The 25,081-nt window shown below is 37.5% G+C and overlaps 2 protein-coding genes across 3 annotated transcripts; both read right to left on the bottom strand.

Annotated features, from left to right (window-relative positions):
* Positions 1 to 1,325: 1,325 nt before the first annotated feature.
* LOC121395729 (loricrin-like) lies at positions 1,326 to 6,488 on the bottom strand. 2 transcript variants are annotated; one of them, XM_041570006.1, is made up of 4 exons: positions 6,338 to 6,488; positions 3,656 to 3,709; positions 1,748 to 1,962; positions 1,326 to 1,714 (listed from the first exon to the last, which is right to left on the bottom strand). In XM_041570006.1, exons 1-4 carry the CDS (start codon positions 6,414 to 6,416, stop codon positions 1,484 to 1,486), a joined length of 579 nt encoding a protein of 192 aa, XP_041425940.1. In that variant the 5' UTR covers positions 6,417 to 6,488; the 3' UTR covers positions 1,326 to 1,483. The 2 variants fall into 2 exon arrangements, with proteins under 2 accessions (XP_041425940.1, XP_041425939.1); XM_041570005.1 differs by having other exon boundaries at positions 1,326 to 1,962; positions 6,338 to 6,480.
* Positions 6,489 to 18,588: 12,100 nt separating this feature from the next.
* On the bottom strand, positions 18,589 to 20,338 carry LOC108695791 (loricrin). The gene is made up of 3 exons (XM_018224757.2): positions 20,192 to 20,338; positions 19,603 to 19,656; positions 18,589 to 19,154 (listed from the first exon to the last, which is right to left on the bottom strand). The coding sequence occupies exons 1-3, from the start codon at positions 20,268 to 20,270 to the stop codon at positions 18,742 to 18,744; spliced, it is 546 nt and encodes a 181-aa protein (XP_018080246.2). The 5' UTR covers positions 20,271 to 20,338; the 3' UTR covers positions 18,589 to 18,741.
* Between the last annotated feature and the right edge of the window lie 4,743 nt (positions 20,339 to 25,081).

Genomic DNA, 25,081 nt, shown 5'->3' with positions numbered 1-25,081 from the left:
CGGATGCTGAAAAACTCGGCTTATACTCGAGTATATACGGTATGTTTGCATTTATCCTTCATTTGGTCCTTAAAGGGGTGGTTCACCTTTAAGTTAACTTTTAGTATGTTACAGAATGGCGAATGCTAAACAACTTTTCATTTTGTCTTTATTTATTTTTGTATAGTTTTTTAATTGTTTGCCTTTTTCTTTTGACTCTTTCCAGATGTCAAATAGGGGTCATTGGCCCCATCGAAATAACAAATGCTCTATAAGGCTACAAATGTATTATTGCTATTTGTTATTACTTCTCTTTCTATTCAGGCTATTCTATTCATATTCCAGTCTCATATTCAAATCAATGCTTGGCTACTGTCACTAGGGTAGTTTGGAAATTGCTGAAATTGCAAACTGAAGAGCTGCTAAATAAAAAGCTAAATAACTCGAACCACAAATAATAATAAAATGGAAACCAATTGGAAATTGTCTTGGAATATCACCCCCTACATCATATAAACGTTAACTCAAAGATGAACAATACACTTTGGTCTCCACTCTGTTGATAATTAACTTTGACAATTAACTTTGAGTTATTGGCTGCTAGCTACTCCGCTTAAAATTCTGGTACTTAGCCACTCATTCACTGGTTCACACATTACTACAAGAGGAACTGGTTATGTAGGGGTGTCTCCCTGAATTCATGGGTATTGCTCCATTTTACCCCCATTTTTGTACAGTACTTCACAATCAGTTTCCTAGAAAGCACAATGTTGCTACAGCATTAGTTTTAATTTGAGTACAGACTCAAACTGTTTATTATTAATTCATAAAGATGGAGGACCTTGTCATTCAATTATGTATAAAAGTAATACATTATCATGATAGCCCATCCTACGAGTAACACTGTACAGCAGGAAAATCAGCTTCAGACCACTCTTCACTCTGTTGGCCTTAGGCTGGTACCAAGGTATGGCATTCCTAGCATAATTTTTTGTTGAACTTTAGTTCTCCTTTAAGACTTTATATTATTTTTCAACAATTCATGTGACTGAAGTTTGTTTTAACTGAATTATAAGGTGTTTATGATAAAATACTTTACTTATATAATAATATATAGCAATAGGTCTGTATTAGGTTGGTGAGGGTAATTTAAGCAAGTTTCCTAAACATGTTTATTATAAGACTTTTTAGTTCCTTGTACTTACATCTCTACTTTTCCTGTACTTTACAAAATAATTTAATCTGTCCAATTTAGTGGATCATGTGCAGAATCTGTTAACTCTGTTGAGGGAAGCTAATGTCTGCAACAGTTGTCTTGAAATGATTTATTAATTATGATGCCATAGTTGATTTAATCTGCTTGTTTATTGAGATTCAAAGAGAGGGTTACAGCATGTTCAACAGGAAAATGAACACTTTAAAGATTTTTTTTCAATCATTTCACCATGTTGGGTTAGCAAAGATTTTCAAGTATGTTGTACAATTCGAATCTGGATTGTGATCTTCACTTTTTGGCTCCACCCCCACCATTCTGGCCACCAGATACTCCTCCACAGCCTGATCCATAGCTTCCACCACTCACACTTATCTGGCTGCTGCAACCTCCTCCACTTCCACCGGTGCAACCTCCACTAATCTGGCTAGTGCCATATCCTCCACTTCCACTAATCTGGCTGGTGCCATATCCTCCACTTCCACTAATCTGGCTGGTGCCATATCCTCCACTTCCACTAATCTGGCTGGTGCCATATCCTCCACTTCCACTAATCTGGCTGGTGCCATATCCTCCACTTCCACCGATGCAACTGCCACTGATCTGGCTGGTGTCAATTGCTCCACTTCCACCAGTGCAACCTCCACTACTCTGGCTGGTATTAGCTCCTCCACTTCCACCGATGCATCCTCCACTAATTTGGCTGATATTAGCTCCTCCGCTTCCAGTTATCTGGCCAACCTGACCTTGCTGACAAGGATTAACAGTGCCTAGTAAAAAAATAAAAAATAAATCAGCTATGCTCTTGGATGCAGTCTTATTTCCCACTTATGATTATATTTACTTCCAAGCCTAAACATCAGACCCAAACATTATAATAACATTGACTGAATTAAAATGGCAAGCGTAATTCTTATTATAACCCTAAAGACATTTTCACGTGTAAAATACAGTACATACAAGTTGCTCACAGGACCCTACACCCAACATCAGTTTTTTTAGTTTGATTACTATTCACTGCTGAAAATGCCAATTTAAAAAGCATGTGATGCTTAATATAAATCCACATATCTGACATATACATGGTGTACATGGTAATACGATTATATAAAATCACGGGGCCCCGTACAGCAAAATTTTTGGGGCCCCCTGGGCCCCACCCACACTGACGACCAAGCTCCGCCCCATATCCCGCCCACATCGCAGTTAAAAGACCACACAGACATCAGCGCTAAAAAAGTAACCCCCCCCCACACAAATTGTAAAAAGCTATTGATGGTCAGGGCCCCCTTATAAAAAAAATTGGGGCCCCAAAAAAAAAAAAATTTAATTTTTTTTTTTTTTTAAAAACATTGGTGGCAGGGGCCCCCTTATAAGTTAAAAAAAACTTGGGGCCCCAACAAAAATAAATGTAAAAAAAACTAAAAAATAAACAAACATTGGTGGCAGGGGCCCCCTTATAAGTTAAAAAAAACTTGGGGCCCCAACACAAAAAAATGTAAAAAAAACTAAAAAATAAACAAACATTGGTGGCAGGGGCCCCCTTATAAGTTAAAAACAAATTGGGGCCCCAAAAAAAAATTGGAAAAAAAATTAATTTTTTTTTGAAAAAAAAAAAAAAACATTGGCGGCAGGGGCCCCCTTATAAGTTAAAAACAAATTGGGGCCCCAAAAAAAAAATTTTTTTGAAAAAAAAAAAATGGTGGCAGGGGCCCCCTTACAAGTTAAAAACAAATTGGGGCCCCAAAAAAAAATTTAAAAAAAAAATAATTTTTTTTTGAAAAAAAAAACTGGTGGCAGGGGCCCCCTTACAAGTTAAAAAAATTTGGGGCCACCAAAAAGAAAATTAATTTTTTTTTAAAAAAAAAAAAACCAAAAAAAAAACAATGGTGGCAAGGGGCCCCTTACGAGTTAAAAAAAAATTGGGGCCCCAAAAACAAAAGTTTTAAAAAAAAGATTGGTGGCAGGGGCCTATAGAATATTAAAATAATACATTGGTGGCCAGGGGATTAAAAAAAAAAAAAACACAAACTGGTGTTCAGTAGAATTGAACTCATGGCTTCAGTACTTCAACTTCGCCTCCTTTCGTGACTTCGGGTCTTTTCACCGCTTCAGGACTTCAATTTCGGCTGTTTTCGTGACTTCGGGTCTTTGCGCTGCTTCAGGACTTCGGCTTCGGCTGTTTTCGTGACTTCGGGTCTTTTCGGCGCTTCGTGACTTCGGGACTTCGGCTTTTTCCGTGACTTCGGGTCTTTTCGGCGCATCGGCTTCGGCTTTTCGGCACTTCCGCATTCGGCACTGAAGAGGAATGACGTACGGCTCGGGCGCTCGTAAGGGGGGCCCGGATCTTCAAAAAAATGCAGCGCTGCCGGGCCCCCCTTCATGCCCGGGCCCGGTACGCTTGTCCCCCCTGTCCCCCCCTGATGGCGGCCCTGTAAAGGATAGACAGAACAATGTTCCTACCTGTGCATCCCTGGACAGTGTTGTTACCCTGATATTGCTGAACAGGTGTACATGCTGTGAAGAAAAAATATATAGACTAGTGTTTAACACATGTCTGTATGTCTGTCACTCAATTAAACATGACAGTATTATTGCTATAATTTATTATAGAACTCTTCAGTGTGATTTCCATAAAAAAAAAGAAAAGAAGAGAAGAACATACAATGCCATCATACCCAAACGAAGTCAATTTTAAAGTATTTCTATTTTCTTATTTAACCAGTAAACCCCCGATTCTCTAAAGAATCGTTAATGAAAGAATGGTAACAACAGTGAGGCAGCAAAATGCGATGGGTGCTGATTCACTCGGCATCCCCAGGCAGCAACTGGCGACGCTAATTTGTGGGGATGTAGAGTGAATCTGTGCCTATTGCTTGTTATTACCTATCTGCTATTAGAATTCTTAAATTTTGAGTTTATTGGTAGTAAAGTGTTACTGAAAAATTTCTTTATAAACAACATTTTTTGTGAAAATGTTCTCCTGTCCTTGAATGAGTTCTCCCTGGTGAGCTGTACTTAAAATCTTGACTTTAACATCAGATGAACGCTGCACTCTTGAAAATGCAACATAAAGTTGACCATGACCAAACACAGGCTCAGATAGGTAAATGCCGACTTTATTCAATGTTTGTCCTTGTGATTTGTTGATTGTCATGGCAAATGCAGCCTTAATGGGGAATTGTCGTCGTTTAAGTTTAAAAGGTAATTCCTGGTCAGAACTGGTAAGGTCAATTCTGGGAATCAAAACAGTATCACCGCTATGGGATCCTGTAAGCACTTCTGCCTTGATAACATTTTGTCTCATGCTCTTCACAACCAACCGTGTACCGTTACATAAACCTTGCTTAGTGTTAGGGTAGGGGCACACGGCGCGATTTTGCCGCGATTCTGCGCTGGGCGAGTTGTCGCTGCGTTTTTTAAGCCGAAATAGCTTTGCTAACTTTGGCGCTGGCGTCAATGCAAATCGCGGCGAAATCGCTGCGCTAATTCACACGCGGCGATTCTTTTTCTACTGTCGCCCGGAAACGCTCAGCGAGGCAACTTCGGACGACAATAGAAAACGAATCGCCGCGTGTGAATTAGCGCAGCGATTTTGCCGCGATTTGCATTGCCGCCAGCGCCAAAGTTAGCAAAGCTATTTCGGCTTAAAAAACGCAGCGACAACTCGCTTAGCGCAGAATCGCGGCGAAATCGCGCCGTGTGCCCCTACCCTTAAGGTTTCTTAACAGCATGACTATTGTTCCTACTTTGAGTATAAGATTGTGTTGTGGTAATCCAGCATTGTTGATAGTGTTTAAATATTCTAATGGGAAGTTAAGTTTCTCACTTTCGTCTTCAGAATCAATACAGTCTGTACTCAGAAAGACACAGCTTTGTCCAGGAAGTAATGCAATCACTTGGTTGTTTATCATGTCAACATCAATATTTTTTGGAGATAATATAGCCCGTTTTGCTAAAAATGGCCACCCACGCAGGTACGCAACCGGTTCCCCTCCTAGAGTGACGCTAGCGCCGCCATTAGACAAACTTGCAAAGGAGTAGCAAGATGGCCGACGCTTATACAGACTTTAGTGGGCGGATGACAAACTCGCAGAGGAGTAGCAAGATGGCCGACGCTTATACAGACTTTAGTGGGCGGATTTGGCAGTGGGCGGATGACAAAGTCGCAGAGGAGTAGCAAGATGGCCGACGCTTATACAGACTTTCGTGCAGGTACGCAACCGGTTCCCCTCCTAGAGTGACGCTAGCGCCGCCATTAGACAAACTTGCAAAGGAGTAGCAAGATGGCCGATGCTTATACAGACTTTAGTGGGCGGATGACAAACGCGCAGAGGAGTAGCAAGATGGCCGACGCTTATACAGACTTTAGTGGGCGGATTTGGCAGTGGGCGGATGACAAAGTCGCAGAGGAGTAGCAAGATGGCCGACGCTTATACAGACTTTCGTGCAGGTACGCAACCGGTTCCCCTAGTGTGACGGTGAGCGCATCTGCCTCCCTAGATCCTAACCTTCCAGCGGTCGCCGCCTGAGTGAGCAGGAAAGAAGAGGCGGCGGGAGGCAGAAGGAGACGGTGAGCGCATCTGCCTCCCTAGATCCTAACCTTCCAGCGCATCTGCCTCCCCGATCCTAACCTGTTCTGATCCTAACCTTCCAGCACATCTGCTAATCGAAGGCCGCATCTATGTCTTTCGGCTGAAGTTGCGCGCGCATCTCATAGATCCTAACCGAAGTTGCGTGCGCATCTGCCTCCCCTCCACTCGGGACATAGATAGGCCTTCGGTTAGTATATAGGATTAGGCATCATATTATTTATATTTTGAAGGTTTACAAGGACATACTTATTTATCAGCTCTATTACAGAATTAAAACAATGCTGCCATTTTTGGGATATTGGATATACTTTATAAATAGACTAACAACTTTGTTAAAGCAGTGTAGGAAGTTCGGTAGACACCAAATACATGATTACCTCCAATATGTTGATAGCAGCATAAGCAAATCAAAATACAACATTACATTGACTGTTTGTAAATTTTAAAAAAAATATGTTTATTTAAGACCAATACAATCATAACTATCATCTTTCATTTAGCTTTCCAGAATTCACAGATAAAACTAAATGACAGTTATAGCCATACTTACGATTAGTATTTTTGTATTGGTCTGATGATCCTCCACTTCCACTGCCTCCTCCACCACAACCACCCTTTACACCAGACATGACTTCTCTGTAAACTGAATAAGAAATGAAGCAATAGGTTGGTATGGATCTGCCAAAAGAGATCAGTTGTACTGCATTTATATACTATTCACATTTTGACTGTCAAGATTTTTAGGGACCAATGAGATCTATGTAAAATCCTAAATATTATTATTATGAAGGTGAGGTAATTGATGGTTAGTGATTCAGCACAAATCACTTCTTTTGGTTATTTATAACTTGAACAGGGTGTTCTTGCTATGAATTCAGCAGAACACGATGAGTAGTGTGGTTATTTTATTCTAATAATATCTGAGTCAGTTTATAAGAGAATAATTGTACTAGTAATAATGGGAAAATATTTGGAGAAGTATCTTAGAAATACCATAGATGAACCGTGGCACAAATTCTTAGTACAATATATCAAATTGATAGATTAGGCAAAAATAAGAAACAGAAAAGAGATTTCATATTATTTTTCCTAATGTTTAGAACCTTTTTGGAGTATATAACTATTAATTGTAAGGAGTGGCATAGCACTCACCCAATATTATAATTTAGTCTCACTCAGCCAACGAATTTTGGCGGTGCAGGAGGCAAAAAAGGACAATTAGAAAGATATAAACAGTGTCTCCATTTTGCACACGGTGACTTATACTAACATATGGTCATTATGAGGAACTCAAGTACTTTTAGCCATCCAATTAGAATACCTATGACACAATATATTTTTAAAAGGTGTAGATTTTAATTCATCACTATTAAAAAGATTTTGCAAATCATGTGTACAAAGTTGATGTCATTTAACCATTTTTTTAAAAAATACAATAGATAGAATATCACAATTCATGAAACAATTACGTATAGATTTGATGTATTAAGATTCATTAGTGAGAAAGAATTAATGCTTGGAGCTTGCATTAGAAAGTCCATGGATTCCTGTTGGAAGGAGAAAGGAATGGATGTGGGAAGAAAATATCGGAGGAATGAATCACTGAAGTCACTAAATGAAGATATTAAATTCGATTTCATTTGATTGCTAATGTTCTTTGTTCTGTATTGTTTTTCTTATATCCTATGCAAGCAAAGTTGCTCTGTTCTCATAACATGCCATAGTCAAGTATCGTGATGAATATGGATATAGGAGGTAGAAACGACCTGCTATAAAATAAATACTGATTACAAGCTTATTAAGCTATTGAAAATCGTTAAATGTAATAATTGATGGTTAACAAATAAATAAAAAAAGTTTAATAATACCTCAGTAAGTAAAAAACTAAAAATTTAAGTTAAAATTGATTAATTCAAATGTAGAGATGACCTATGACACTTTATGACATAATTAATGGTTTATATTAAATAATTAATCTGTGTGTAAAAAAATGTTAAAAAAGTTGTATGTACAAATAGCAAGTTCATTGGTTTAATATTCTGACGTATTTCACTCTCAGGCATTTAAATAAGTTGCCAGGTAATGACATCATTACGCCCTGACGAAGCCTGTCTGGTGAAACGCGCGTTGGCGTGTCATGATGGAGGAATCACCCGCTCCCAACTAAAGGTTGCGATAAGTCTGGATGCTCCATGAATAAACCGCAAAATCCAGAGATACACGTGTATTCCCTCGTCTGAGATATCCGCGTCTGAGATATCCGAGTCTGGATAAAAGACATTAATACAGACCTTGAACTGAGGGTAACGTATACTTGAAGCGGCTTACTCGCAGGCATTCAAATTGCAGCCGGCGCATAGTGAGCCAATCAGTGTATCGTTTTACTGGTTTACAAGCTTTTGGCAAACCGACACGGCTGCAGAAAAAGTGAAGGCGGTTTATATTGTTACATGCTTTCAGTATTCCTTTCTACATAGGATACTGTAATTTCTAAAAGTAACAAAAGTAACAAATGACTCTAATCATTTCCAGCACGCGGAATCCCTTCAGAGATTGTTCTCTAACAACTTAGAGCGGGTGTCTTCAGTGATTCATTCCTCCGATATTTTCTTCCCACATCCATTCCTTTCTCCTTCCAACAGGAATCCATGGACTTTCTAATGCAAGCTCCAAGCATTAATTCTTTCTCACTAATGAATCTTAATACATCAAATCTATACGTAATTGTTTTATGAATTGTGATATTCTATCTATTGTATTTTTTAAAATAATGGTTAAATGACATCAACTTTGTACACATGATTTGCAAAATCTTTTTAATAGTGATGAATTAAAATCTACACCTTTTAAAAATATATTGTGTCATAGGTATTCTAATTGGATGGCTAAAAGTACTTGAGTTCCTCATAATGACCATATGTTAGTATAAGTCACCGTGTGCAAAATTGAGACACTGTTTATATCTTTCTAACTTTTTGGAGTAAATGCAACTCTTTAAAGCAATGTTAAAGGGCTGATTCACCTTTTAGCATCTTATAGATTGGCCAATTCTAAGCAACTGTTCAATTGGTCTTCATTGTTAAATAATAAATTATTTTCCTCCTTCTTCTGACTCTCTCCAGCTTTCTAATGGGGGTCACTGACCCCATCTAAAAAACAAATGCTCTGTAAAGCTACTAATGTATTGTAATACAAATCTGGACCTTAGCAATCAGTTTACTGAAACTGCTGAGAGTTGCTGAATAAAAAGCTTAATAACTAAAAAAACACGAATAATAAAAAATGAAAAGCATACTCTAAATCAGTGCTGTCCAAATTCTGTGGTACCGAGGGCCAACATTTTACTGGCCTATATGGTGGAGGGACGACAATGGAAGTCAGTATTGGACACTCCCCCTTTTAAACCACACCCACTGTAAACCACACCCATATTACCACAAGAACTGTTAAGATCATATCCACATTAACGGTGGCAGCACACCAAAAAACCAAATGGCTGGTGCTCACTGCTGGGAAATCCCTCATCACTCATATGTAAAAAACTTGAAGTTATGTTAAAATATACCCTTAAATCCATATGCCTCATCCTCCCCTGTGGATAATACAACAACCCCCAACACATGATTAAACACCTTAGGGGCCCTTAACAACAATTTCCAAATGCTAACAAACCCCAAGAACAAACCCCTAACAGGCTTACATCCCACAAGCAGAGAATGGCACACACAAACAACACTGGGCAAGCAGAGAATGGCATACACAAGCAGCACTAAGTAAGCAGAGAATGGCACACACAAGCAGCACTGGGCAAGCAGAGAATGGCATACACAAGCAGCACTGGGCAAGCAGAGAATGGCTTACACAAGCAGCACTGGGCAAGCAGAGAATGGCACACACAGGGAGGCAGGGCCGGGCCAAGGTATTTTTGCACCCTAGGCAAGGGCTTCAATCAGTGCCCCCCCACCCAGTCCTGCATTACCATTTCCCACCTTACCAGTCATATAGCCCCCTGTACCTGTGCCAGCACCTATCATATTGCCTCCATTTGTACCTATGCCAATGCCAGTCAATCCCTCAGATTGCCCCCAGGCCCCAATCTGTACCTGTGCCAGCATTAGCCAAAACATCCATCATATTTATACCCCCAATCTGTACCTGTAATGGCATCGGCAACCAAAATAATCCATCATATTGCCCCAATTTGTATCTGTTCCAACAGTAGCCAAAAATCCATCATATTGCCCTCAAACATCTGTGTACCTGTGCCAGCAGCCATCATATTGCCCCATGTACCTGAGCCAGCAGCAGCCAATCCCTTATATTGCCAGCAATCTGTACCTGTGCCAGCATCAGCCAAAAATACACACTTTTGCCTCCATATATGTACTTGTGCCAGCAGCAGCCAAATATCCATCATATCATCTGTTTACCTGTGCAAGTAGCAGCCAAGATATTGCCCACAAATATGTACCTGTGCCAACAGCTGCCAAAAGGGAGCTGGGGAGTGATTCTGTCTGGAACAGGGGGTTTATAAAGTTGAAAACTATTAAAGGCCAAGCAAATCAGGGTTTAAAAAAGAAAGAAAGGAAATTCCCCTTAAAATTGTGCCCCCCTACTCCGCCAGAAGACAGGGAAAGCTCTCATTCTAATATGTACTACATACAGTGACACAGTGCTAGTGCACATTAACATTTTGAATAAGGTGTGAACAGGTGAACAATGTGGGCAGTTTCAGTCTGGGTCTCAGGTGTGAACAGTACAGGGTTTTGGGATATAAACAATAGAGGTGTCACAAGTGTGAACAATACAGGGGGATCACAGATGTGAGCAATACAGGGGGTTAGAGTCTGAATTGGAGGTTTCAACAATGCAGGGGCCAGTTCATCTCTGTAGTGATACCTTTTAAAGTTTACATATGGTAAAAAGACATAGCATCTGGGGGGCCACAGAAGGGGGCGGCCCGCGGGCCGCCAGTTGGACAGCCCTGCTCTAAATCATACTAAAAGTTAACTTCAAGGTGAATAATAATCCTATGCGAGAGATACATTGGATGTTCTATCCCAGATTGAGGAAATGGAAGGAAATAAATCAATCTACCTCATGACTCTGGACGTTGAGTCTTTATACACATCCATTAGACATGAACTGGGTCTAGAGGCGTTAAAATATTTCCTGACAGAATACATGGGCGAGGATGAATTGATGATAGAATTCTTATGTAAACTTATGAGTTTTGTGTTGAATTATAATTATTTCACATTTAACAGTAAATTCTATCTACAAATACAAGGAACTGCTATGGGCACATCATGTGCCCCGTCATATGCTAATTTATTTTTGGGTCATTGGGAAGAAACTGTGGTTAAGAAGGTAATGTCATCATATTGGCCTAAAATCCTTAAGTGGATTCGCTATATTGATGACATACTGGTGGTGTGGGAAGGCACTAAGGAGGAGGCTATAGATTTTGTGACCAAACTAAACGATAATGATCGGAACATCAAGTTAACTATGGAACTTTCCGCGAAATCAATTTCTTTTTTGGATCTCCATATAGAAGTAACTAATGATGGAAAGTTGGTGACAAAAAACTTTAGGAAAGCAACAGCTACTAATTCCCTGTTGAGTTTCTCGAGTTTCCACCCATACTCTGTAAAAAGATCTGTCCCTACTGGGGAATTCCTCAGACTCAAACGTAACTGCTCGTCTCTTAAATATTTTAAAGAACAAGCTAAGGATCTAAAAATCAGACTTAGACAGAGAGGCTACTCTGGAAAACTAGTAAAGAAAGCTTATCACAGAGCACTAGTGGCAGAAAGAAGTGAGCTGTTGGTCATAAAGGACAAAACACAAGAACCTAACAATACTGTAAGATTTATAACTACCTATAATACTAATAGCTCACAAATACAGGCAATTTTGGATAAACATTGGCCAATACTTCTGGAAGATAATACCCTTGGATCCATACTGCAAGAGCGAGCAGCAATATGTTATAAGCGCAGTCCCAATTTGAGAGACATGCTCACAAGAAGTCATTTTCAAAACTCACGGAACAAATGTCAAAAAAATTATGGGTGTTTTCCCTGTGGGGACTGCAACATGTGCAATAAGTTACAAAAAATCACTACCTTTGTAGATCGTTTTGGTAAGACCCACAGGGTTAATGACTACATAAATTGCAGGACCCAAGGTGTAATCTACTGCATTGAATGTCCGTGTAGGAAACAGTATATAGGCATGACCACACAGATGTTAAAAACTAGGATGCAGCAACACTGTAGTGCCATTAGAACAGCAGGAAATGGCAATAAAAATGAAAAAACTATTTCTACTGTAGCTCAACATTTTAAAAAAGTACACCACATGGATCCATCAAGAATGAAATTCTGGGCCTTGGAGAAGGTGGAAATGGGAATTCGAAAAGGAAACCTTGAACAGGCCCTGTTAAAACGCGAAAGTTACTGGATCTTTAAATTAAATACGGTGTCCCCGAATGGGATAAATGAAAATAATTTATTCACATCATTCATTTAATAAATCCCACATGAAACTGAAAAGTTTTTTAATAATTTTTATTAATTTTATAAAAACAAGAAAATTTTAGGAGCTCACATGATAAGCTACATTTATGACCTTATTGAATTTTATTTAATCAACAATTAATAAATATAATTTTAGGAGTAATTCATTTATGTAGTCAATAAGAGCAATTAATGGTTTCTAAAATAAGTCATAAAAATAAATAATTCAATTAAAAAACAAGTTCAGACATAATGGTGATCTATATAAATAAATAATAAATGCTCCCCAATGTCCCTGTGTGTATGGAAGCCCTTGATGTGGTAAGATTAAGGCAGGATCTGCAAGTAAAGAATTGGAATGAGTCAGGGCGAGCCATAAGGGGTGTCACGTTTTGCGAGATGGCTCAGAGTTGCGGCATGGGTGTCATGGCAACGGCGGCACCAATAGGAGGGAGGTACACGCACTCCTCGTGATAGGTGTAGTGGGAGCGTGTGAGTACGCGCGATCTCGGGGTAAGATCTCGCGAGAACTGATTGACGTGACGCAGGACGCGGAAGTAACTTAAACCACGCGCCCCAGGGAACATTATTATTACGCCTTGACAAAGCTAACATAGCGAAACGCGCGTCGGCGTTTCATTTCCAGATCTGGTTATCTTTTAAACTATATACCAAACTTGGGGTTAAACAATTTTCGGAGGGTGGTGGAAAGAATCTTTGCTCGGTTCAACTCCTTCTCTTTCTCTGCAATACTAAATTCCCAGGAGACCGTGGAATTGTGGTTTTATAGGATATTGTAGTCTCTTAAATCAGCTCAGGGTTTAGTTAATTACGAGACCACAGTCCCGGTTACTCTGCCTTCTCCACCTTTGTGGTGTCCCAGGGATAGAACAAATCAGGTAGTAGTTTTGGGACAACTCCACCTTCTCTTTTTTCATTTTCCTCCTTTCTTCATGAATTTGAGCATTGATTTTAGTTTTTATCCTATTTAATGGCAGCCTAGTTAATCAAATTGAACCTTATTAATTAGGAAGGATTACTAAATTCATTCAGCACTGTAGCACTTTATAATCTAATGTATTCAATATTCTCATTTTAGTAAATCAATTATAACTATCAACGTATTCTCTATTAGCATTACTAGTAATTTAGAAATTGGTGATCAATTTTGGTATCACTTTATTAATTGCCGAATATTATTGTGGTAAAGAAGAAATTTGGCCTTCCTAGCTCCTCACTAATAATCCTTTGCACTGCACTTTATAACTTATTGCACAGCACTTTATAAAAATTTAATAAGTGGTATATTCAACCTCATGCACTGACTAGTGGTGTTTATTCAAGTGCTTATTATTTAACCGACTATAAATAAGTGTGTCAATAATACTTTGTGACTGCCTGAGTTTAGTCTGTTCTAGTGGGGGTTCTTTTCTATTCCTTGGATATTGTGAAATTTTTGAATACTGACTGCAGTCAGACCTCCACCAGAATTAGAAGGATAAAAACTAAGGGTTGATTTGTGTTTGTTTTTAACCCTTTAATAGACTACCATTTTCTTACTGTATAAATTTTAAAATGGTATGTCCTTCTTACACTATTATTGTATCTGATAGAATTGACACAATATAGTTAAAGGGGTTAAATCAGGCTGTATTATATATTGTGTTCTTTACTAAAACACAATGCCAACTCTTAAAGCAAGAATGAGTGGCAGTATATATCTTCATATAACTATGTAAATGATAATTTCAAGGTAAAATTTTTTATTAATTACATTAGGGCAATGTGCTTTGAAATCATAGATCTATCACCATAAATACAGCAAGTTCCATTGCAAAATAAGGGAATATGGGAAAATAACTGGAGATACTGTATAACCAGTCAGAGGCTTCAGAAACATTTGTGAATGAGATTATGATTTTATAATAATCTGATCTCCAGCTAAATGGTGTATTGAATAATCCATGCACTACAATGAAACTGTTAGAGAATAGGATCCTGTATGATAAATAAATATAGATTATTATAAAGCTGAAAGACATCTCTTCCATCAGTTAATAGAGTACAGTCTCTGCAAAAATAGAATAATTCATGTTTTGAAGAATAATCTTGTGGTTTTTATAATGATCAGACAATAAGCAGTAATCTCCAGATATGAAGACATGGATAAAATGTAACAATTACCGGTGCAAATGGCCAGTTATGTCAATAATACTGTCAGTAGCAAAATCCTTCAATAGGCAGAGGTACTGTTTACATTTTGGTATGTTATGTGGAGACTTTTGAAATAATGAAACAGGTAGTCCTCATTTATTGAGATTGTCACATTTTCCTATTCAGCTACAGAAGCATGATTGCAAGATGAGACATTAAATGCTAATCAATTAGCACAATTGCAATTGGGGAGATCTCGGTGATTTTCCAAGCTTTCGTTTTCATATCTTGCACACATTTGGCTAAAATGCACAAAATTGTCCTTCACTGGCCTTGCCAAAACAGCAGGTTCTAGTTTTTGGGGATTTGCTCTTTGAGAGACCAAATATTAACTTTTCTATTAACCTAACCTGATTCTCAATAATGTTCTGCTTTTCATGTTTAATTAGTGATAAAATGCTACTGGCAGGAAGATAGCTGTAGAGAAAGCAGACCCTTTACTGCTTTAGGACCCAGAAGGAGCCCAATGGGGCTCTGACTGATATTTAGCTATAATATACTGAATTTTTATGAAAAATTTCTTATTGCCAAAGTTTAATGGAGCCCCACAATAATTTTACAAACATCTCCTAGCTATTGAGCTTGTACTCAAAGTTTAGAGGAGCCTTATTGACATTTTGCTATAGTTCCACTAACTTCTAATATATTTTCCTCTTCTAAACCCTCCATATTCTATGGATCTCTGCAAACACTGAATCTAATCTGCAAAACGTAGTGAGGTCTATCACTGGACAAATTTGCACCTGGGCAGTAACCAATAGCAACCAAAATATCTGATTGGTTGTCATGAGTTACTGCCCTGGTACAAATCTGCCCGGTATTAATAAATGAACCCTATAGATCCCTCTTGAATTTGTCACTACAAAGTGACCACATCTGAAATACTGAAAATACTTACTTTGGAAAAAGCTGTTGCTATATTTAATGGTATTGTGATGTGTTTTTCTTGGTGTGACTATTTATGACAATTTCTAATTTGTTTCTGCCAAAAAGCAGTATCCTTGTCTTTCATTATGGTAGTATAGATATTTTGTACAAAAAGGTTTAGAGAACTTATATTGAAAATGCAGTGAGACATTAGTTATCCTTTACTCTGAACAATTTATAATTTACCCATTACAATCACCCTAATGTATGCCTATGTACACATGGTTTTAACTGCAGTGATGGTCAGAACTTTACTTTCTGTCAATCATTTGGAAAGGCTGGTACAGCCAGTGAGGACAGTATCAGGCTGGAAAGGCCTCTCTCCGCTGGTATGCACAAACCTTCATGTGATTAGCCCAACTTGGCTCTCCACTTGGTTGGCCAAATCAAGCAAAGATCTGCTTTTATGATGATTTTACAAATGAGCAGGCCGACTCATGCATCTTAAAAATTTTTTCTCTGAGCACTCTAATTAAAATAAAGTATAAATTTCCACCTATGCAATTTATCTGGTCCCTCTGGCCATGCAGACAAGTGTGAACTGTAACAGGTTAGACAAGCATCATCATATCCAAGTTTATTGATGTAGTCTTCTTTTATATCAGTTTCTAAAACTCATTAAATAACATAAATAACTTTGACTGAACTGCGAATAGCAAAAATTGTAAAGTTGATATATTTGCCCACATATTTCTAAAAAACAATGGTACCCACTTCAGGATCTGAGTTAGATCTTTATTCACAACTGAAATAGTAAAACAGATACTAATGCCCCAATGTCTCTCAAATCTTTCATTGTCTTTGTAGCGCTACAGTAAACTGACAGTACGGTGATCAGTTTTAGCTACTTTCATGTGGTGTGAAACCACCAATAAGATTCTGTTTACACAGGGGTAAGCCCTCGCTGCGTGGTGGAGGCATGGTGTAGTGCAACTGTAACCGTGTGCCAAATCACAAGAATTGGGTGCCAGAGGTTCTTTTATGCTTAACCAAGAACAGTATTTATTTACATAGCACAGATCCACAATGGAGCTTAGAACACAGATAGCATAGAGGTAGCATATACTCACAGTACCAGTATAGGCTGAATCCCTGCAGGCCAGGGACACATCAGTTTGCAGCTTGTTAGAGGTATTGCCCAGTTTTCAGAATCTCTTTACTTGGCATCTAGGGGAATTCCTATCATCCCTAGTCTCAACACTTTGTCCCTACTCTGCGTCAGTAATACCCTGAAATCTTAATACCTCTAATATCCTCAGCGGAGCCTTGAGCTGCTCAACTAAATAACCTCTCTATCACTCCTAGAGTGATCTATAAAAGAGTATGCTATCACTTTACTAGGGCCACTGGTCCTAGGATCACACTACCCATTCCCTTCCAGCCTGCTTGGTTGGGCTAAAGTAATGGACCCAGACCTCATGGTCCCCAAGACCTTTATACTACCGCACAGTCTAGGGGTTACATAAGCACAAGATCCCCATAAGGACCCACTTGGGCATCCATATTACTAGGGATGTGCCTGTCAATAATGTGTAAGGGTGTCTAAATTTTCACATCTCAACATCTTTTATTATGTAAATTTTAAAGCCCAGTATTTAAAAGTATATCCTAATATCCTAGCCGGTATGCTTGGCCCGTAGAAAAAGTACTGCACTTTCCCTGTTGGTAAGCAAAATGTGCTACCGCCAATGTATTAATATTATTAATGCTATTATTAATGATATAATTGTTATATAATTATATTATTACTATTAATAATATAATTTATTATTTTATACAATATACTCTGTATTATACTCTCTATCATTTTTTGTGAATAAATTAGTTTCTCTGGAAGGTACAAACTGCAGATCATAAACTACATACTGTACATGCAGTACCCTGTAACAATCTCTCATGAGGGCACAATTGACATTGCCCCTTATTTTTAGCACCTGTAACTGTTGAATACAAATCACTGCACCTGTGTAATGATGTACAAAGAGTTGCACCAGACAAAGAATTGTGCAGAACTATTAGTTCTGCGCAGGATGTTGCCACTTTGCAAAGTGATTTGACTAAATTTGGGCAGCAAACTGGAAAATGAGGTTCAATGATGATAAATGCAAGGTTATGCACTTTGGCAAAAATAATATAAATGCAAGTTATACACTAAACGGCAGTGTGTTGGGAGTTTCCTTAAAGGAGATGAGAAGGATCTAGGGTTTTTTGTAGATAAGTTGTCTAATTCTTATTGGAAATTGTCTTAGCATATCACCCTCTACATCATATAAAAGTTAACTCAAAGGTGAACAAATACACTTCAGTCTCCACACTGTTGATAATTAACTTTGACAATTAACTTTGAGTTATTGGCTGCTAGCTACCTCTAGAGAAACTCCGCTTAAAATTCTGATACTTAGCCCCTCATTCACTAGTTGACACATTACTACAAGAAGAACTGGTCATTTAGGGGTGTCTCCCTGAATTCTTTGGTATTGCTCCATTTTACCCACATTTTTGTACAGTACTTAACAATCAGTTTCCTAGAAAGCACAATGTTGCTACAGCATGAGTTTTAATTTGAGTACAGACTCAAACTGTTTATTATTAATTCATCAAAATGGAGGACCTTGTCGTTACTTATGTATAAAAGTAATACATTATCATGATAGCCCATCCTACGAGTAACACTGTACAGCAGGAAAATCAGCTACAGACCACTCTTTACTCTGTTGGCCTTAGGCTTGTACCAAGGTATGGCATTCCTAGCATAATTTTTTGTTGAACTTTAGTTCTCCTTTAAGACTTTATATTATTTTTCAACAATTCATGTGACTGAAGTTTGTGTTAACTGAATTATAAGATGCGTATGATAAAATACTTTACTTATATAATAATATATAGCAATAGGTCTGTATTAGGTCGGTGAGTGTAATTTAAGCAAGTTGACTAAACATGTTTATTATAAGACTTTTTAGTTCATTGTACTGTACTTATGATTACATCTCTACTTTTCCTGTAGATGTGAATTTTTACAAAATAATTTAATCTGTCCAAGTTAGTGGATCATGTGCAGAATCTGTTGAATCTGTTGAGGGAAGCTAAATGTCTGCAACAGTTGTCTTGAAATGATTTATTAATTATGATGCCATAGTTGCTTTAATCTGCTTGTTTATTGAGATTCAAAGATAGGGTTACAGCATGTTGAACAGGAAAATGAAAACTTTGAAGATTTTTTTTTTCAATCTTTTCACCATGTTGGTTTAGCAAAGATTTTCAAGTATGTTATACAATTCGAATTCGATCTTCACTTTTTGGCTCCTCCCCCACCATTCTGGCCACCAGTTACTCCTCCACAGCCTGATCCATAGCTTCCACCACTCCCACTTATCTGGCTGCTGCAACCTCCTCCACTTCCACCGCTGCAACCTCCACTAATCTGGCTGGTGCCATATCCTCCACTTCCACTAATCTGGCTGGTGCCATATCCTCCACTTCCACTAATCTGGCTGGTGCCATATCCTCCACTTCCACCGATGCAACTGCCACTGATCTGGCTGGTGTCACCTGCTCCACTTCCACCAGTGCAACCTCCACTAATCTGGCTGGTATTAGCTCCTGCACTTCCACCGATGCATCCTCCACTAATTTGGCTGATATTAGCTCCTCCGCTTCCACTTATCTGGCCAACCTGACCTTGCTGGCAAGGATTAAGAGTGCCTAGTAAAAAAATAAAAAATAAATTAGCTATGCTCTTGGATGCAGTCTTATTTCCCATTTAAGATTATATTTACTTCCAAGCCTAAACATCAGACCCAAACATTATAATAACATTGACTGAATTGAAATGGCAAGCGTAATTCTTATTATAACCCTAAAGACATTTTCAGTTGTAAAATACAGTACATACAAGTTGCTCACAGGACCCTACACCCAACATCAGTTTTTTTAGTTTGATTACTATTCACTGCTGAAAAATGCCAATTTATAAAGCATGTGATGCTTAATATAAATCCACATTTTTGACATATACATGGTGTACATGGTAATACAAGTATATAAAAAATACATGGACTAAAAAAAACTCATTGCATAACCTACATTCAAGATCTATCAAGCTTCCCTACAATTCCATAAAGCTAAAGGATAAACAGAACAATGTTCCTACCTGTGCATCCCTGGACAATGTTGTTACCCTGGTATTGCTGAACAGGTGCACATGCTGTGAAGAAAAAATATAAACCTAGTGTTGACACATGTCTGTATGTCTGTCACTCAATTAAACATGGCAGTTTTATTGCTATAATTTATTATAGAACTCTTCAGTGTGATTTCCATAAAAAAAGAAGAGAAGAACATACAATGCCATCATACCCAAACCAAGTCAGTTTTAAAGTATTTCTTATTTAATTAGACATCATATTATTTATATTTTGAACGTTTCCAAGGGCGTACTTATTTATCAGCTTCATTACAGAATTAAAATAATACTGCCATTTTGGGATATTGGATATAATTTATAAATAGACTAACAACTTTGTTAAAGCAGTGCAGGAAATTCGGTAGACACCAAATACATGATTACCTCCAATATGCTAATAGCAGCATAAGCAACTTAAAACACAACATTACATTGACTGTTTGTAAACTTTAAAAAAATATGTTTAATTAAGACCAATAGAATTATAACTATCATCTTTCATTTAGCATTTCAGAATTCACAGATAAAACTAACTGACAGTTATAGCCATACTTACGATTAGTATTTTTGTATTGGTCTGATGATTTGCCACATCCACTGCCTCCTCCACCACAACCACCCTTTACACCAGACATGACTTCTCTGCAAACTGAATAAGAAATGAAGCAGTAGGTTGCTATAGATCTGCCAAAAGAGATCAATTGTACTGCATTTATATACTATTCACATTTTGACTTTCAATATTTTTAGGGACCAATGGGATCTATGTAAAATCCTAAATATTATTATTATGAGGGTGATGTAATTGATGGTTAGTGATTCAGCACAATTTTCAATTATTTTGGTTATTTATAACTTAAACAGGGTGTTCCTCCTTATGAATTCAGCAGAACACCGATGAGTAGTGTGGTTATTTTATTCTAATAATATCTGAGTCAGTTTAAAAGAGATTAATTGTACTAGTAATAAGGAAAAAATATTTGGAGAAGTCTCTTAGAAATACCATAGGTGAACCGTGGCACAAATTCTTAGTACAATATATCAAATTGATAGATTAGGCAAAAATAAGAAACAGAAAATTGATTTCATGTTATTTTTCTTTATGTTTAGTAACTTTTTTGGAGTAAATGCAACTCTTTAAAGCAATGTTAAAGGGATGGTTCACCTTTTAGCATCTTATAGATTGGCCAGTTCTAAGCAACTGTTCAATTGGTCTTCATTATTTAATAATACATTATTTTCCTCCTTCTTCTGACTCTCTCCAGCTTTCTAATGGGGGTCACTGACCCCATCTAAAAAACAAATGCTCTGTAAATCTACTAATGTATTGTAGTACAAATCTGAACCCTAGCAATCAATTCGCTGAAACTGCAGAGAGTTGCTGAATAAAAAGCTAAATAACTAAAAAACCACAAATAATAAAAAATGAAAACCAATTGCAAATGCCACTCACTACATCATACTAAAAGTTAACTTCAAGGTGAATAACCCCTTTAATAGACTACCATTTTGTTACTGTATAAATGTTAAAATGGTATGTCCTTCTTACACTATTATTGCATCTGATAGAATTGACACAATATAGTGAAGGGGTTAAATCAGGCTATATTATATAGTGTGTTCTTTACTAAAACAAGATGCCAACTCTTAAAGCAACAATGAATGGCAGTATATATCGTCACATAACTATGTAAATTATAATTTCAAGGTAAAAAATCTAATTAATTCCATTAGAGCAACATGCTTTGAAATCATAGATCCATCACCATAAATACAGCAAGTTCCATTGCAAAATAAGGGAATATGGTAAAATAACTGGAGATACTGTATAACAGTCAGAGGCTTGTGACTGAGATTATGATTTTATAATAATCTGATCTCCAGATGGTGTATTGAATAATCCATGCACTACAATGAAAATGTTAGAGAATAGGATCCTGTATGATAAATAAATATAGATGATTATAATGCTGAAAGACATCTCTATCAGTTAATAGAGTACGGTCTCTGCAAAATAATGCATGTTTTGAAAAATGGTCTAGTGATTTTTATAATGACCAGACAATAAGCAGTAATCTCCAGATTGGCATGGATAAAATGTAACAATTACCGGTGCAAATGGCCAGTTATGTCTAATAATAATAATAATACTGTCAGTAGCAAAATCCTTCAATAGGCAGAGGTACTGTTTACATTTTGGTATGTTATGTGGAGACTTTTGAAATAATGAAACAGGTAGTCCTCATTTATTGAGATTGTCACATTTTCCTATTCAGCTACAGAAGCATGATTGCAAGATGAGACATTAAATGCTAATCAATTAGCACAATTGCAATTGGGGAGATCTCGGTGGTTTTCCAAGCTTACGTTTTCATATCTTACACACATTTGGCTAAAATGCACACAATTGTCCTTCACTGGCCTTGTCAAAACAGCAGGTTCTAGTTTTTGGGGATTTGCTGTTTGAGAGACCAAATATTAACTTTTCTATTAAAAAGTCTAACCTGATTCTCAATAATGTTCTGCTTTTCATGTTTAATTAGTGATAAAATGCTACTGGCAGGAAGATAGCTGTAGAGAAAGCAGACCCTTTACTGCTGTAGGACCCAGAAGGAGCCCAATGGGGCACTGACTGATATTTAGCTTTAATACTGTATACTGAATTTTTATGAAAAATGTCTTATTGCCAAAGTTTAGTGGAGCCCTAAAATAATTTTACAAACATCTCCTAGCTATTAAGCTTAAACTCAAAGTTTAGAGGAGCCTTATTGTCATTCTGCTATAGTCCCAACTAACTTGTAATATATTTCCTCCTACTAAACCCTCCATATTCCATGGATTTCTGCAAACACTGAATTTAAACTGCAAAACGTAGTGAGGCACTGGGCAAATTTGCACCTGGGCAGTAACCAATAGCAACCAAAATATCTGATTGGTTGCCATGAGTTACTGTCCTGGTACAAATCTGCCTGGTATTAATAAATTAACCCTATAGATCCCTCTTGAATTTGTCACTACAAAGTCACCACATCTGAAATACTGAAAATACTTACTTTGGAAAAATATATTTTAATATATACCATTAAAAATATATTTAATGGTATTGTGATGTGTTTTTCTTGGTGTTACAATTTATTACAATTTCTAATTTGTTTCTGGCAAAAAGCAGTATCCTTGTCTTTCATTATGGTAGTATAGATATTTTATACAAACAGGTTTAGAGAGCGTATATTGAAAATGCAGTGAGACATTAGTTACCCTTTACTCTGAACATTTTATAATTTACCCATTACAATCACCCTTATTTATGTCTATGTACACATGGTGTTTTAACTGCAGTGATGGTCAGAACTTTCCTTTTTGTCTATCATTTGGAAAGGCTGGTACAGCCAGTGAGCACAGTATCAGGCTGGAAAGGCCTCTCTCCGCTGGTATACGAAAGCCTCCATGTGATTAGCCCAACTTGGCTCCACTTGGTTGGGCAAATCAAGCAAAGATCAGCTTTTAAGGTGACTTTACAAATGAGCAGGCCAACCCATGCATCCTAAAAAAAATTTCTCTGAGCACTCTAATTAAAATAAAGTATAAATGTCCACCTATGCAATTTATCTGGTCTCTCTGGCCATGCAAGCAAGTGCGAAATGTAACAGGTAAAACAAACATCATCATAACCATGCTCATTGATGTAGTCTTCGTTTATATTTGTTTCTAAAACTCATTAAATAACAAAAGTAACTTTGACTTAACTGTGAATAGCAAAAATTGTAAAGTTGATATATTTGCCCACATATTTCTAAAAAAAACAATGGTACCCCCTTCAGGATCTGAGTCTCTTAAATTTTTCATTGTCTTTTATTATGTAAATTTTGAAGCCCAGTTTTTAAAAGTATATCCTAATATTCTAGCTGGTATGCTTGGTCCGTAGGAAAAGTACTGCACTTTATTACATATTATTGTATACAATATACTGTGTATTATACTCTATCATTTTTTGTGAATAAATTAGTTTCTCTGGAAGGTACAAACCTCAGATCATAAACTACATACTGTACATGCAGTACCCTGTAACAATCTCTCATGAGGGCACAATTGACATTGCCCCTTATTTTTAGCACCTGTAACTGTTGAATGCAAATCCCTGCACCTGTGTAATGAAGTGCAAAGAGTTGCACCAGACAAAGAATTGTGCAGAACTATTGGTTCTATGCAGGATGTTGCCACTTTGCAAAGTGATTTGACTAAATTGAAAAACTGGGCAGCAAACTGGTAAATGAGGTTCAATGTTGACAAATGCAAGGTTATGCACTTTGGCAAAAATAATATAAATGCAAGATATACACTAAATACACTGTGTTGGGAGTTTCATTAAAGGAGATGAGAAGGATGTAGAGGTTTTTGTAGATAACAAGTTGCCTAACTCTTGGCAGTGTCATTCTGTAGCCACTAAAGCAAATATAGTACTGTCTTGCATAAAAAAAAGCATAAACTCTAGGGATGAAAACATAATTTTGCTTCTTTATAGGTCTCTGGTAAGGCCTCACCTGGAGCATGCAGTGCAGTTTTGGGCTACAGTCCTCAAGAGGGAGGACAATGAGCTGGAGATAGGGCGGAGGCGTGCAACCAAACTGGTTAGAGGGATGGAAGATTTTAATTTTGATGGTAGACTGTCACGGTTGGGACTGATTTCTCTGGAAAAAAGAGGCTTGCGAGGGGACGTGATTACACTTTACAAGTACATTAGAGGACATTGTAGACAAATAGCAGGGACCTTTTTACCCATAAAGTGGATCACCGTACCAGAGGCCACCCCTTTAGACTAGAGGAAAAGAACTTTCATTTGAAGCAGCGTAGGTGGTTCTTCACAGTAAGGGAATTGAGGTTGTGGAAAGGCATTTTTCAGCAGCCTGCCAATAAACCTTTGTCCAGAAGTGCCGTCCATTTGTTGAGTTTGTTTTGTGGAATGCATTGCCGTATGATGTTGTGACGACTGATTCTGTTAATGCTTTTGAGAGTGACTTCAATGATTTCTTGGACAAGCATTATATTCATGGATATTGTGATACTAAAAGCTATAGTTAGTATAGATAAGGTTATATATAATTTATGTGAGGGTATTGAGGGGTTGGTGAGAGTGTGTGTATCTATGGATGCTGGAGGTCATGTGGAATTGTTGAACTGATGGACATTGGCCTTTTTTCAACCCGATTTAACTATGTAACTATGTAATTGCACTTTGGCAGATAAAAACTCTGCCCACCATGTAAGGGGCTTGCATGTTAACCCATTTATGCATATCAATCTATTTGCCCAATTAATCAAAGGTCTACTTTGTTCTGTGCCTATGGGAATGCAGCCCCAAATAGTGAAATTTTGGTTTGCCTGCTCAATTCCTGTATAATGTAATGTATATTTTAAGAAGACTGAGAAATCTGCATAGCAATTTGTT

This window comes from Xenopus laevis, chromosome 7L (assembly GCF_017654675.1).
Source record: "Xenopus laevis strain J_2021 chromosome 7L, Xenopus_laevis_v10.1, whole genome shotgun sequence".
NCBI classification, from domain to species: Eukaryota; Metazoa; Chordata; class Amphibia; order Anura; family Pipidae; genus Xenopus; species Xenopus laevis.
The sequence above is the reverse complement of the archived record's forward strand: the minus strand, read 5'-3'. Positions and strand labels throughout refer to the sequence as shown.

Bases quoted from the DNA above. Each gene is read 5' to 3' on its own strand.
- LOC121395729 (XM_041570005.1), bottom strand. From the start codon at position 6,416: ATGTCTGGTGTAAAGGGTGGTTGTGGTGGAGGAGGCAGTGGAAGTGGA. The intron at 3,710-6,337 runs GTAAGTATGGCT...TTTTCTTCACAG, and splicing joins CCAATACAAAAATACTAATC to CATGTACACCTGTTCAGCAA. The intron at 1,963-3,655 runs GTAGGAACATTG...TTTTTTTACTAG, and splicing joins CACTGTCCAGGGATGCACAG to GCACTGTTAATCCTTGTCAG.
- LOC108695791 (XM_018224757.2), bottom strand. From the start codon at position 20,270: ATGTCTGGTGTAAAGGGTGGTTGTGGTGGAGGAGGCAGTGGATGTGGC. The intron at 19,657-20,191 runs GTAAGTATGGCT...TTTTCTTCACAG, and splicing joins CCAATACAAAAATACTAATC to CATGTGCACCTGTTCAGCAA. The intron at 19,155-19,602 runs GTAGGAACATTG...TTTTTTTACTAG, and splicing joins CATTGTCCAGGGATGCACAG to GCACTCTTAATCCTTGCCAG.